This window comes from Cheilinus undulatus, linkage group 18, assembly GCF_018320785.1.
Source record: "Cheilinus undulatus linkage group 18, ASM1832078v1, whole genome shotgun sequence".
NCBI classification, from domain to species: Eukaryota; Metazoa; Chordata; class Actinopteri; order Labriformes; family Labridae; genus Cheilinus; species Cheilinus undulatus.
The window spans coordinates 21,195,981-21,211,199 of NC_054882.1; the positions used below are offsets into that span (position 1 = coordinate 21,195,981).

Consider the following 15,219-nt stretch of genomic DNA (forward strand, 5'->3'; position numbering starts at 1 on the left):
CAAGTTGGTGAAAAGTTTATTTTGCTTTGCGTTTACGTTCACATTACATCAGTGAAATGCATTATTTTAATGAAGTAAATAACTGAACACAAATTTGAGCTGACAGATTATAAAATGTATTTTTTATTTCTTCAAACAGAAATACAATATTTCATACACTTCCACCCTGTACATCTACATTCTGACGACAAAAGTCCACTAGAGTGAAGACGAACACAATTCTCCAGTCAGACTTTACAGACACTTTAAATATTACAGTGGAATATGTTTGCTCCAACAATGAACAAACTCCTTATTTTCAGAAATCAACTCTTTGTCCTTTTTGATCAGTTAGCATCATTTAGAGTGATGATAGATTAAGGAATTCTTTATAATCAGCTGTAGTGTCACTCACATGTAAGGTATGATAATGGCCTGCAGCACCGAGCCCCCATCTGCTCAGTCTTTAAATACATCAGTGTGCCATTTCTTCTCAGTAATGCCAGTAAAATAACCATCATTTATTCTTTCAACCCTTTATATATCAATGTGCGCTGTTGGAGGAGTGTTTAATGTAAAGGGGGAAAAAATAACACAATGAGGAAAAAAATGTAATGCTACACTACTACACTGAACTTTTCCCAAAGCCCATTAAATTTCATCACATAAGAGAAAAATCCGCAACACTGCCTATTCACAAAGTTTCTATACAGACTCTATATGTTTATTTTTAATTGCTATATTGGCATCTAAGTGGTTATTAAGTCACTTCAGTTAGTCTAACAATGAAAGAAAAGTGACTCAAGGCAATCTGATGATCTGAATAACCAACAAATTGTTGTGATTTCATCATTTTATATCTTAAAACAAATGGACAATGGTTCTGAAACGTGATCATCCATCTTTACAGCAGCAGCAGTTCATACAGTATAAGGCTCTGGGGTGAGAGTAACTGTGTTCATCCACGGCAAACCACTCGCACAGTCTTGATCGATCATGTCTCCAGCCGTGTGATTTACTTAAACATGGAGTTGAAGGATCGCCCAATGATAAGTCTGCGAATCTCGCTCGTGCCGGCACCAATTTCGTACAGCTTTGCATCACGCAGGAAACGCCCCATGGGGTAATCGTTGATGTAACCATTTCCACCTGTTGACAAGTGACATAAGGATCTGAGTTTTTATGGAGTGCAGAAATGCATGCACATGTTCTAAATTCATATAAAAACTACAAAATCAAGCTTGTTTTCAAAGCATGGTCTCTTTGTACAGCGTAAACTTGTGTTTCATTGCTTGATTCAGAACTAAAAATATATGATTGAACACTGGCAGCTAACAGTCTTTTCCTATTCAAGTAATTTCTGAATTATGTAAAAACTCATGAAAGATAACTAATCATCTTAATAAACATGGCATATCTGTTATTTGTTACATAAAGGATTATGGTTGTTGGACAAAATGACATAAAATAAGCTGTTTACTGGGAAAATAAGGCGATAAAATGATAAGCAATCAGTTCATAAAATCCTGACATCAGGAGAAAAAAGCAAAATGAAAAGAAAGAGGACAATTATTTGTAACAAAACTGAGCTCCAGAGATGCTTGGCTTTCGTGTGTTTTGCACTGAGGAGAGACTTCTGACTAGCAACTCCACCCTAAGGCCAGATTAGTGGAGGGCTGCAGTGTTGGTTGCCCTTCAAGGAGCTTTGCCCCATCTTTACACAGGATCTCTGAGCTCTGCCTTTGCAAATCATGTCCAGTCAGTTTAATTTACCACAGGTAGCCTCCAATCAAAACTATAGAGGACTACATATTTCTCTCCTAAACTAATAGAAGTTTCTCTACTCATTAAGACATGATTACCTTTATTTTCAGACTGTTTCTGAACAGCTAAGTTTCGTGTTACTCACCCAAACACTGAATGCCATCTAGAGCAACCTGAGTGGCATTCTCTGCACAATAGAGGATCACTCCAGCACAGTCCTGCAATGACAACACGTCAGCACACATGAGCGCAGTGGTGAAGAACAACAACCAAGAAAGGAACAGTTATCAGTAAAATAAGACATTTCAACAAAGAGGGAAACATCCTAAATTATGACTTAAAGTGGCAAAGATTAAAAGGTCAACACTATTCAAATTATTAATCCTAATTTCGTCATTCAAACTTTTAAGGATTTTAAAAGTCAAAATATTTCTAATCATAAGCTGCATGTGAAAATCATAGCTGTTAGAGACATCTGAGGCCAATTAAACAAAAATAAAACTTCTGAACTACACTCAATTCAAAATCTTATTTTTCCCTTTATGAAGAGTAAGGTTCTGTCTAGTAATATCTTAGTGATGCAAAAGCTTTTACCATCGCACTAAAGTGTCCTTTGTCACAGGCCTTGGCCACATTGTACACATACTGTCGACAGGAGCTCAACCTGGTGTACATGTCTGCCATCTTTCCCTGCATTAACTGCAAAGAGAATGAAGCATTGTGTTGATTTTACATAAGACACTGTATGTTTTCAGAGTTTTTTCATGAAGCGTAGCTAAAAGACAAACCTGAAAGTGCCCGATTTTCTGTCCAAAAGCTTCTCTTACGTGAAGGTAGGGAACAGCAAAGTCTAAGACTGACTGCATGATGCTGAAAATCATGACACAGTTAAACACACAGGATATAAACAGACAGAAATGTACAGACATCAAGTAAACAGGTTGCAAAATCAAAAAGGAAAAGTGAAGGAAATAGCACATTTTGATGTCTTTAAATATGTTTTCTTAACTTCAGATGCCAATTTCTCTGAATCTTTTAATGCGAGTAGAGTGATTTTACTTCAGGAGTACCTTATTTGTTATACTGAATTTGTCAGAAACTAATTTTGTTTTTTTAATTCTACATTTCCAGTGTCCAAGCTCATTTTTCTGATCCTTATTCTGTAGGTGTTCCAGTCACAGCGACAGCTTGAACTAAATATAAAAGCTGCTTGTAGAAACTCTTGATGGTTACACACATATGCAAACTAAATGTGCTATTTTGGCTGCAGGCAAGCCAACGAATTCAAATACCCGACACATTCAAATAATTTTATCTGAGGCAGAGTTAAGACTTTAGAATACTTTTTAAGACCTTTTTTAAACATCCACTTCACATATTCTAAGATGCTATTGCATCTTCAAATTCTATCCCATCACATTTACAACACAGTTACAAACAGGAGCATCTATAAAAATTACAATGTCAACTAAAATTTCAGTTTTTCCTGCAATCTACCTCAGAAAGTTACATTTCCCAATATTCTCGGTTCATCTTATACAAAGTAAAACTTTTCAACCTTTTTTGTTTTAATTTTGACAATTACAGCTTATTAAAATCCAAAATCCACCATCTCAAAATATTAGAATATTGTGTGTGGGAAAGTCCAGTTTGCAAAGGCTGCCTGACAGGGTTGCCAGGTCAGTGGTTTTTACAGGGAATTGGGCTACTTTTAACGCACTGCTGCGGGTAGATTTTTTGTCTGCTGGCTGAGCAGACCCATTTTTTATGTCTTGTGTATGAGTATTTAACTTCTGTAGCAGAACAAACTACTCTATTTACACTCAAGTACAACTAAAAAAAAAAACAGCAGACAGGCAGGAAAACATGGAACATGGCACACAGACATACACGCCACCCACAGAGAAGCAGAATGTCTGCGGGCAATCAAGTGATATATGCAGTGTGGCAGAGGTTTTACTGTATTATTCTGAATTTCAGCATTGGGCTTGGTTTTGGGCACGTTTTATCGGCCACTGCTGGTTTTGACCACTGATTTGACAGCTGTCCAGAAAATAGTTAGTGTCATTCTCCACAAGAAGGGTAAGCCACAGAAGATCATTGCTGAAAGAATAGGCTGTTCTCAGAGGCTGTATCAAAGTATTTCCATGGAAAGTTGACTGGAAGGGAAAAGTGTGGTAAGAAAAGGAGCACAAGCAATAGGGATGAACTCAGCCTTCAGAGGATTGTCAAACAAAGTAGATTCAAGAACTTAAGGAAGCTTTACAATGAGCTGACTGAGTCAGTGGCTCAAGAGCCACCACAGAAAGGGTTTCAGGAAATGGACTACAAGTGTTGGGTTCTTCGTGTTGAGCCAATCCTGAACCACAGATGTAATCAGCATCTCATCTGGGCTAGGGAGAAATATAACTGGACCGTTGTTTAGTCGTCCGAGGTCCTATTTCAGATCAGAGTAAAATCAGCATCTTATTCAGAAACCAAGGTCCCAGAGTATGGAGGAAGATGTGAGAGGCACAAAATTCAAGGTACATGAAGTCCAGAGTTTTCAGTTTCCATAGTCAGTCATGGTTTAAGGTACCCTATCATCTGCTGTTTGTCCACTGTGCCTTATCTAGTCCAGACTCAACACTGTCAGCCATTTACCTGGAGGTTTTAGAGGACTTCATGCTTCCATCTGCTGAGAAGCTTTGTGGAGATTCTGATTTCCTTTTCCAGCAGGACTTGGTACCTGCCCACGGTGAAACCAAAACTACCTGAAACTGGTTTGCTGACCCTGGTGTTACTGTGCTTGATTGGCCAGCCAACTGGTCTGACGTGCACCAGAAGAGAATCTCTGGGGAAATGTCAAGAAGAAGATGAGGGACACCAGTCTCCACAACACAGACAAGCTGAAGGCTGCCTGGACTTCATAACACCCCAGCAGTGCCACAGCCTGATTGGCTCTATGACATGTTGCATAGATGCTGTAAAACTGAGTGTTTAAATGATTTTTGTAAGCTGTAAGTCATAATCATCTACATTAAAGCAAAAAGGTCTAGAAATATTTCAGGTTGTGTGAGATTAATATAGAATAGATAAAATTTTCACTTCTTGAATTAAATCACAGGAAAAAGAACTTTTTTTGGAGAATTCTGCAAATAGACTGTGAAAAAACTGATATCTGAATGCAAGGTCTTATTTTTCACGTAAGCAGCCTAAACGTTTTTATACGTCTTTCAAGGAGTACCTAATTACAGGTGATACATTGCAGTGAAGCTATAACGAATAACAGCATCCCTTTAGTTTCAAAGACAAAAAACAAGGTATGATTGCCCATTACAAGATACTTTTAATTCTCTTTAATTCTGATTTAAAAACATTTAAAGGTCTACAACCTCTTTTGATTACTACAAAAAATAAGACCTTATAATCTTGAATTTAAGACTTATAATACATTAACTTTTAATACTTAGAACACCCAGCAGAAATCTTGTAAAAGATAAAATATTTAAAGCCATATGTATATGTATGTATATTATGTGAAATGCATTTTTTCTTACATTTGCTCATAAATACTTAGCAACGAAGGAATTTTCAAAAGCCTCATTTGAGTCTATTTCTAGTGTGAACATACCCAATAGGCCCTGATGCCAGCACCAGCCTCTCCAGATCCAAGCCACTCATCATCACATACACACCTTTGTTTAATGGGCCGAGGATGTTCTCCTCTACAACAAAAACAAAGAAAAACTTTTCAACAAAGCACAGAGAAAGCTGTCTTGATAGGAAACAAAGAGATTTTCTGTTTGATGCACACTTTACAGAAAAAAAAGAAAGAGCTAAAAAAGAGATGATTTAGGAATTCTCCTGTTTTTCACAAGGGAACACTTGGCAGAGTGCGAACTTAAACACACACCTGGGATTTTGCAGTCTTCAAAGATCAGCTCGCAGGTGTTGGATCCTCTCATGCCGAGTTTGTCGAGCTTCTGTGCTGTAGAGAATCCTGGCATCCCCTATAAAATGTTCACAAGCAAAGCCAGACGTATTTCTTTTCACTTTCAAATGAATGCAGTTTGACAATCATAGGACCAAATGCAGACCAAAAAAGGTTGCCCCACATACTGAGAAAAAATTTATCTTCACTTGACTGATTACCTTTTCAACGATGAAAGCTGTGATCCCCTTTTGATGCGCTTCAGGGTCTGTCTTTGCATAAACAATGAGGACGTCTGCATCGGGACCATTTGTGATCCAGAACTTGTTACCATTCAGAATGTAGTAGTCGCCTGTAGAATAATAAAACAGTCAAATAGAAATGAAGTGGAACCAGAACAGAGATAAACATCAGAAATGAGTTTTTAATAAACATGTGTCCTGACTAAAACCTGACTAAAATGATCTTATTCTGGAAACATTTTGGTTGTTTTGGTTTAACAGGAACAAAGTGAACTTACACAACTACTATGCTATTAAAATTTGGCAAGACATAAATTAAGGCAGAGCTGATGAGTGTTCACACCATTTAGCTTATGTCACTCTAAAATGTCTCACTCACTTAGAGCCGTAATCTATGAAAGCACATACCAGCTATTTTTATTTCTGTGGGTACATCAACAGTACACCATTACTGCTTCGATACAGTCAGTTATTAAAGGGATACTTTAACATTTTGGCCAATTTGCCCAATGCCATAATTCCTATAGTCTTAGTAAAAGGTCCGTTTTCTTAGTGATGTGAATCATATCATAAAGGAGCATGTTTTATAATTTCCCTTTGGAGAAGACCATAGCGCGGTGCCGTAGCATGATGCAAGCTCGAGAACCGTGAGTATGAGCGTGTCTAAATAGTGAGGCTTATTTTCACATGTTTGTTTTTTTGACATACAAGGTCACCGTCATTTACAGTACAGGAGTTCTGTCATCACACTTGCAAAATTTCACACACAGGCAGTGATGATGGTGCTGCTCTAAAGGCAGTTATTATAAACGTGCACATTAAACAGCACCTTTCTCATGTTAATTCTATGCTCTGCCAGAAACAGTCTACGTTGTCCCTAAACTCTGAATCAGCCAGCAAAAAGAGTCTGAATATTTCTCCAATCAGACTGCAAAGCTTGACCTTGAAACTATGTTCAATAATGAAACTATCATAAACTTTAATGCACATATAGTTAATATGAGATGCATTGTTCATCATTAACAGGCTGTAAATTTGTAAAAACACAGCGCACAGAATCTAAAAGGATTTGATAGCTACATATTTCAAGTGGCAGAAATAAACTGCATACATTATTAGAATCAATATATGAACTAAGACCTAAGACAGGCCTTTATTCATTTTCAGATGTGGAATAATACAGCATCACAAGTACAGAGAAAAGTGAAGATTATGAACTGAAAAAGTAGGTTTTTATATCCTACCTTTCTTTTTGGCTTTTAGTTTCATTGAGACAACATCAGAGCCAGCATTGGGCTCACTCATGGCGAGGGCTCCTACATGCTCTCCAGTCATTAACTGGCAACAGTGGAAAAACAATTAAAATATTGAATTTAATAAATATCTGACAGTATTTAATATCCAACCATTTGTAATGTAAGGCATAAATTCTAGTCCTCACCTTTGGCATGTACTTCTCCTTCTGCTTCTCGTTGGCGTGGCGAACCATCTGGTTGACACAGAGGTTAGAGTGGGCACCATAACTGAGTGCAATAGCTGCAGACACTCGAGACATTTCCTCCATCACAATGACGTGATCCAAGTAGCCCAATCCTGTGCCCCCATATTCCACTAGAGATTTTGAGAGAAAAATATGTTAAAAATAAAAACATAAAACACCAGCCTTCAGTCCACCAAGCTTTGAGAAAAAAAACACACAAAGAACCTGGAGCTGTGATGCCAAGGAGTCCCATCTCTCCCATTTCTTGCCAATATTTCTGGTGGAGTGAAAATAACAGGTTAAAAAGGCTGAAGTCCTGACCAAGCTCTGATGCTAAATTTACGCACACAAGGACCCAACTACCCTATAAGATATAGCGTAGCAAGGAAGTGGATCTTGGTTATAACAGGGCTGACTTTTCTGTGCATGAATTCTGCCTTAAAATGTTTGACTCACCCGCATTCCTGGAAAGTCATTGTTCTTGTCGATATCATCAGCATAGGGTGCTAGCTTTTCCGCACAGAATTTCCGGACTGTTTGCCTGAGCTGTGAAAAGGACACAACATAAACAACAGACTTTTAAATTACTTCTAACTTTTGTAAGGTGGTAACTTTTGTCTGTGAAGCCTGGAAGAAACATCAAGAAGGTTTATTTTGCAGAAGGGCTTCAGGATAATGGATTCTTGCAGAAATCCTGTATGCTGATATTTAGCTGAAACAGATATCAATACTGATATTTAAATGTAGCTCAGACCTGAAACTACAGTCCTTATGACACACAATTTAAAGTTTGAGGATGAAAAAATTAACATACTGCTGGCCTTCAAACACACTTGAAAGTATAAGGACTGATCCCACATAAAGAAAAAGACTTCAGCTAGTGTAGGTATGTTGGTCCAGCCTAAAGCTCTTCTAATTTATTTGTTAGGGATGGCCAAAATTTACAGCTGATGAAGGCTGATTTTTAAAGCCAAAACACTGGTTTTAAATAAGGCCAATAACATTGTACATCCCTATTTTGTAGTATTATCAAGTGTCAACTTCTGATATCTTGTGTAGCTTGTTTTGGACTGGGCCTATTTTTAAGCATGGCATACACTCACTGTGTCAATGCCACTCAGGCCTCAATGTTGATTGGCTGATGGTTGTGTTACATCAAGCCAGTCAGAAAGGGTTGGGGGCAGGATATTAGGTGAGACTGTAGATAGTGAAAACAAAGACACATCTTGCAGTAGAACCAAAGTGGCGCATCGTTATTGATTGATTTGGTCAATTATTGATAAAATAAACGCTGATAGTGGTTAAATGTCAAATACTGGCATCAATAATCAGCAAGGCTAATAATTAGACTTCTAGGAATGGGTGGTGGTGATACAGTAATACCATATCCCATGGTATTAAAAATAGCCATGGCACTGACTATCATTGTGAAGACGGTGTCATTTAATGAGCGCATATTTAAAGTAAATGCCTTGAGAAACAACAGCACTACTGCCCATGCATGTGAGGATCTTTAAGTGTGATAAATGAAATTCTGCTAACGACTCCAGGCCAACTTGACAAATGTGCATAGGCAATCGTAATATAGCTATATAACTGGTTGTACTGTGATCCATAGCAACATGAGTTTAAATAATGACCACACCTGCTATGTCAAGCATAATCAACCCATTATCACTTTTAAAAAACATTTAAACCTATCGCAACCCATTTTTATCTGAAATGGAAAAGGAAGTTAAAAGCTGGGATGTCTGGTGGTTTAGGTGCACCCTTTAAACAGAAACCATTTATGGCTAATTTCCAGCATGTCATTCTCCACTCTCTCACTCCTAACTTACTACTCTAGTGACTGTCCTATCAAAATAAATGCATTATCATACCAAAAAAAAATATATTTTTTTTTTCAATAAAAAACACTTGAAAATTGATGATTTGTTCATACGTTAAACAAAAAAAAGCAAACAGGCATCTACAAGCTTTGTGTTATAAATCAGAAAATGTGCGTGAGAGTGTATGGGATTTTAAATCATTTCCAAATCTATCACCAACATTTCAGACTTTTTTATTTTTTTTACAACGTCTAGAGCTGGGAGCAGCCCTTTCATCCAATCAAATCCTTTATATGAACTCCCTCCCCCACTCCTCTTTACAACCAGTCTAAAATCTCACTCACTGTGAGGCAAACAGCGCTGACCTGAAATCACCTTTCACACAATTCGCAAATCTTACAAGAAAAGATGTTAAAATGACCGTTAAAGCTGTAAATGCCCATATATGGAGAGAACGGAGCTGTAAACGTTAGCTAGCTATCATTGCTAATCATCCACATGAAGGAGCTCTTAAAGCTGCTCGTACGAATATTATTAATGCCTTCCCCTTTAGTTTTGACATTCGTACACACAGAATAAGTAAACGCTAAATTATGAGAGTAATAAATGTGAGGATGTTAGGCTAGGTCGGCTAATATGAAGGTCTTTTGCATTGTTAGCTAATGTTATGTCATCAACCCTCACGTGCACTGCGTCCTTAAACAACCGTTATCGTTCCTCTCTTAAACTAACTATCGCACTGACTCTGAATTATGTAACTCTTTAACTGCTGTTTACCTACCTACAGCCTATCTGCACTGATATGCTAACTTTGTTTTGCTCGTTAGCTAGCCACTGTGGCTAACCTGTATCTGCTCGTCCGTGAGTCCGTTCACTACGTCGTCCACAGGTATCGCAGCCCCCGCGCATCCTCTCCTCGCCACCGCCGGGATGGATAACCTGGAGCCGAGGCGGAGAGCATTTCTGACGGCGAACATGATGCTGCTTGAAGTGAGGCGGGTAAACCGAGGGAAATAAACCTAAAGTTTACACGAATGGTTGACTGTCAAACCCCGGCCTGGGTGCCCTTTAGCACAGAGAAAGTAAGACGTCTCACTCTGGCACTGTTTCCAAGCACCACAAACGTCATCAACAAAGCGCTTCGTTTCTCCTTTATTCTTGTCATCTGCGCATCAGCGCCACCCTGTGGACTGGAGGTATAGCTATAAATTACGTAATTGACTTTCTAGTAACTAATTGGATAATGTGCGAGAATAATTCAAGAACTTGAGTCATTTACCAATCTGATGTACCTGTACTCAAATTCCTTTCTGATACAACTGACTACATTTCAGCTGAAATACTTCCTGTATAACCCAATTTATCAAAAGTGAGTTTTAAAACACCCAAAGACACATACATTTATTTAAGAACACGTGTAAAACTACCTGAAAGATTAAGCAAGCTCACCTGAAAACAAAAATCTGTTGACATTTTATTACAAAAAGATAATGTAACTTCTAACATGATTTGAGATAATACTTTATTAATTCTCATAGGCAGACTTCTGGCATTGAAGAAACAAAACAAAACAGGAGGAAAGTGTTAAAATAAAATTGAATTAAGAATAAGCAACATAGATAAACTAAAGTACATTTTTAAAAGACAGGAGGCATATACAATTAACGTTTTGTGTGGTCAGTAGTAATTAAAGTGACACATGTTAGTGTAGAGTGCACTGACTAGCAGCCAGTTATGAACATAGTATTGGTATGATGTAAACATGTTATACTGTATGTGCAGTATAGAGGAGCAAGATATGTAGATAATATAAAGATAATACAGATAAACTGAACAGTTTAATAAACAGCAGTATTTTAGTATAATTATTACAATCACTTATGGATTTTTATGAGATTTGGGGAAAAGCACAATGTAGTTAAAAGTTAAGCTAGAATAATATAATATAATATAATATAATATAATATAATATGAAAAGTACCAGTGTTAATAACAGTAATAACAATAATAATGTAATAGCATAGTGCAAACAGTATGAGATTGATGTGCACTACCTACAAAAGGCATTCACCCCTTTGATGTTTTATATGATGTAAAATAAGTGACTGCATATATATTCACCCCCTTAAAGTCGGTATTTAGTAGATCTTTGGCTGCAATCACAGCACTGCATCTGTGTGGATAGGTGTCAAATCAGGCTTGCACAACTGAACACTGAAATTTCACTCCATTCTCCTGTAAAACTGCTCAAGCTCTGCCAGATTATACTGGGATCGGGTGTGGAAAGTCCTTTTCAAGTCCAGCAATTTTCTATTGGATTGATTTCTGGGCTTTGACTCAGCCACTCCAGAACATTCACGTTGTTGTCTTTAAACCTTTTCTGTGTAGTTTTCGTGGTTTGCTTTGGGTCATTATCTTGATTAAAAATAAACTAAAATAAATTACCCTTTCCCAGAGTGATTGAATACATTTATACAGGAATGTATATCAGTGAAATGTTGGCAGGATAACAACTGTAGACCTTCATGTCATGTCATCACAGAGTCAGTCTGCCTTATCCCAATTCCTGCGTTTTGGGGCTTTCAGCTTCGTTGGCATATTAGCCTAACGTCAGTGCTGTGAAACCAGCTCCTCGGCAGAGATGGAAGTTTGCTCTAGTTGCACATCAGTTATTAAATGACACAACTCATCCATTAACATTCATATCCCCTTTTTCAAGAAGGAACTCTGCCAGTTTTTTTACTTCTGTCTTTCATGTCACTGTCATTGTAAACAGAAATCTTGTATTTTTTTTATTAATTCATATCTAGGAAGCAAAAAAAAAAAAAAACACAACCAAAATGCCTCCCCTTCATATCCATCCATCTGTTTATTTCTTTTTATTTTTTCTTTTAGGTTTAGAGAAAATATAAGCAGACAGCAAATGTCCAAAGACTTTACCTCCATTTGGCTGAATATAAATCTGATCATGCATTAACTTTTAAACATGACGACAGAGCAGCAGAATTAGTATTTTCACTCTGTTGTCCCCCTTGTTTGCAGCCGTCCTTCAAGTACAGGTTTCTAGTCCAGGTCATACCATGCCCCTTTTACTCTGATAAAAACCTTTCTGTTGTCTGTTCCAGGTTTGAGCCTTAACAGACATCCAACTCCACCTCAATTACTCACATCACCAGGAGGACATGGAAATAAGGAGGTGAGCTTCTGACTGATGATAATATTCATGTAGTTTTAATTTTTCTGATGTTTTTGAGGACAAATTAAGTTAGTAAAGAAATCCACACTGCTCTGACTGTTTAAGGCAATTTTACTGTTGGGCAGTTGGTGGCAGTAGAGAGTCACAATACTGTATAAACGTTTGATTTAAAATTCAAGACATAAAATCAGCTTATAAAGAAATCTAATACTTTAAGAAGTCCTCAAGGTTTCACTTCAATCCAAGTGTTCAAAAGTTCAGTGCTTTGAAAGTTATGACAATAAATCTATACTTATATTTATTAACATTTGCTTTTTCTAATTGTAATGTTATCTAAGGCGTGACTTCTAATCCGTGTTCTCTTTTCTTTTGATCCACACCCAAAGGTGCCCTTTGGTGTAAAGCCAAAGTCAGCAGGGCTGGATTAACTGCAGTCAGAGAGGACTAATACACCCGGGTTGTGTCCGGGTTTCCTCACACAAAGAAAGCCTCTGTCAGCTTCCTTGATCTCCGTGCACTGATTCTAAGGAGGTTTTACACGTGTGTGGTTGGTATGCACATTTGTGCAACTGCACATGCTTATAGCAAAAACTTTTAAAATTATTTTATATTCAGCTTTTTAGACCACAAAAGTTCACTGACTGATTTAAGACCAACAGAAGAATTAAATCTTGCATTACACCCTCAAGCAGGTTTTAAAACAGGGAATTTTCCCATCATACTTTAATAATGAATGAAATAAATTTGCCTCTTTGACAGTAGAACATATAACATATGCCTTTACCCGTATTTTTATAAATCCTGGTTTCTATGGCACAACTCTAAACTCTCTAAGTCAGTGTTGGAGTGAAGCTACACAGCAGACAGGCTACAGGGTCAAAGCTCTGATAGCAGGCTGACATGGCCACTACCCTGTCATTATTCAACCTATCATTACTCTTTCTGTGACTGTGGTTCTAACACTTTGACCTTAAGGATTCAACAGTCTATTACGATTGCCTACTGTACTTTTATCCCCTCTCAGAGATGCAAAAAGGGTCGCTAGACTTGAGCTTGTATGGTGCCTTTATAGTTGTCTGACAACCCAAACTCCTTTGCTTTGTAAGTTGTCCATCATCCATAAAATTAATCCACATTTCATGCAACAATAGAGGAGCAGTGGGAGCAAATTGAGGTTTAGAGTCTTTCCCAAGTGCATATTGGCATGTGATTGCAGGAACTGGGGATTGAACCCCCTATATTTCAGTTGAGATGACGACTGCCAGTGGTCCACCATAATCTGAGCCACAGAAATATACACATATGCCCCTATTTGGGAAGTACATGTAAGCTACAGAATGAAGCAGTTCACTGTAACCAAGCACTTACACATGTAAACATACTCTGTCAATTAAGTTTTATCTATTAAAATGAATCAGTAAATGGAATCATAATGACTTTGCAGTGCTGTTGACACTGTGCTTTGACACTCATCAGTCTTGAAAGGTTTACAAAGCCATTTCTAAGGCCTTGGGACTCCAGTCAACCATGGTGAGAGCCATTACCCACAAATGGAGAAAACTGGGAACAGTGGTGAATCTTCCTAGCCTACCAAAAATGACTCCAAAAGCACATCGATGACTCATCCAGCAGGTCACAAAAGAATCCCAAACAACATCTGAAGACCTGCAGGCCTCACATGACTCAGTTAATGTCAGTGTTCATGATTCAACAATAAGAAAGAGGCTGGGCAAAAATGGCCTCCAAGGGAGAGTTCCAAGGCCAAAATCACTGCTGACCAAAAAGAACACAAAAGCTCTTCTCACAATTTGCAAAAAACATCTTGATAATCCTCAGACTTTTGGAGAAATGTTCTGTGGACTGATGAGACACCAGTTTAACTACTTTTGTAAGAAAACTGACTCAGCATTTCATCAAAAAGAACATAATTCCAACAAACATAGTGGTGGTAGGATCTGAGACCACTTTGCTGCTCCAGGACCCGGACCACTTGCAGTAATTGATGAAACCATCAACTCTGTTCTCTGTCAGAAAATCCTGAATGTCCGGCCATCAGCTTATGCTCAAACACACTTTGGTTATACAGCAGGCTTAAAAAAAACCTCGGTCAAGGTAGGTACTTAAGTCTGATTGAGATGCTGTGGCATGACCTTAGACAGGCCATTCATGGTAAAAACCCTTCCGTTGTGGCTGAAAAAACAAAACAAAACAAAACAAAACAATTCTTTCAGGAAGTGTGGGTAAAAATTCCTCATTGCCAGTTGTCAGAGATGCTTGCTTGCAGTTGTTGCCACCAAGGTTGGCACAACCAGTTAGTAGGTCAAGGGGCAATTAATATTTCACATACTGTAGGTCCAGGTAGGTAAGGATGTTTTTCCCGTTGATGGAAAAATCAGGGGCTATCTTTGTCAAATATTTCAATGTATTTCATGATATGAAACTTTCAGGTGTGACAAATATGCAAAAAGAAAAGGAGAAAAATCAGGCAGAGGGAAAATACTTTTTCACAGCACTGTATTATCATCGTTATATTTTCATTTTAAAACTGCTAGTGGCTAACTGTGCGCGCGTGCCTGTGTTCAATGAAAATATTTATCTTTGGTTTCACATAAACTTTTCTCTGTGCCGTTTGAGAAACTCGGAGGAGCTGTCAGCTATGAAGATGCACACTGACGCCACCTCCTGGATGCTGTTTTTACTGCTGAACGACTTTGATATGTTGGCATTTTATTTCGAAATTTCTCTCACTTACGGAGTCATGATATATTTATTAAAGAGTCCAACACACGACATGTTTTCCCTCTCATTTACCAAAA

General features: G+C 37.8%; 1 protein-coding gene across 1 annotated transcript; it reads right to left on the reverse strand.

Moving 5' to 3' along the window:
- Positions 1-10,330, reverse strand: ivd (isovaleryl-CoA dehydrogenase). Its single transcript, XM_041812753.1, has 12 exons — positions 10,053-10,330; positions 7,835-7,924; positions 7,604-7,655; positions 7,340-7,509; positions 7,143-7,236; positions 5,878-6,008; positions 5,639-5,735; positions 5,357-5,450; positions 2,532-2,613; positions 2,338-2,442; positions 1,889-1,961; positions 1-1,128 (listed from the first exon to the last, which is right to left on the reverse strand). Exons 1-12 carry the CDS (start codon positions 10,182-10,184, stop codon positions 995-997), a joined length of 1,254 nt encoding a protein of 417 aa, XP_041668687.1. The 5' UTR covers positions 10,185-10,330; the 3' UTR covers positions 1-994.
- Positions 10,331-15,219: the final 4,889 nt, after the last annotated feature.

Bases quoted from the DNA above. Each gene is read 5' to 3' on its own strand.
- ivd (XM_041812753.1), bottom strand. From the start codon at position 10,184: ATGTTCGCCGTCAGAAATGCTCTCCGCCTCGGCTCCAGGTTATCCATC. The intron at 5,736-5,877 runs GTAATCAGTCAA...AACATTTTATAG, and splicing joins CAGCTTTCATCGTTGAAAAG to GGGATGCCAGGATTCTCTAC. The intron at 1,962-2,337 runs GTAAAAGCTTTT...TTGTCATTGCAG, and splicing joins AAGGACACTTTAGTGCGATG to GACTGTGCTGGAGTGATCCT.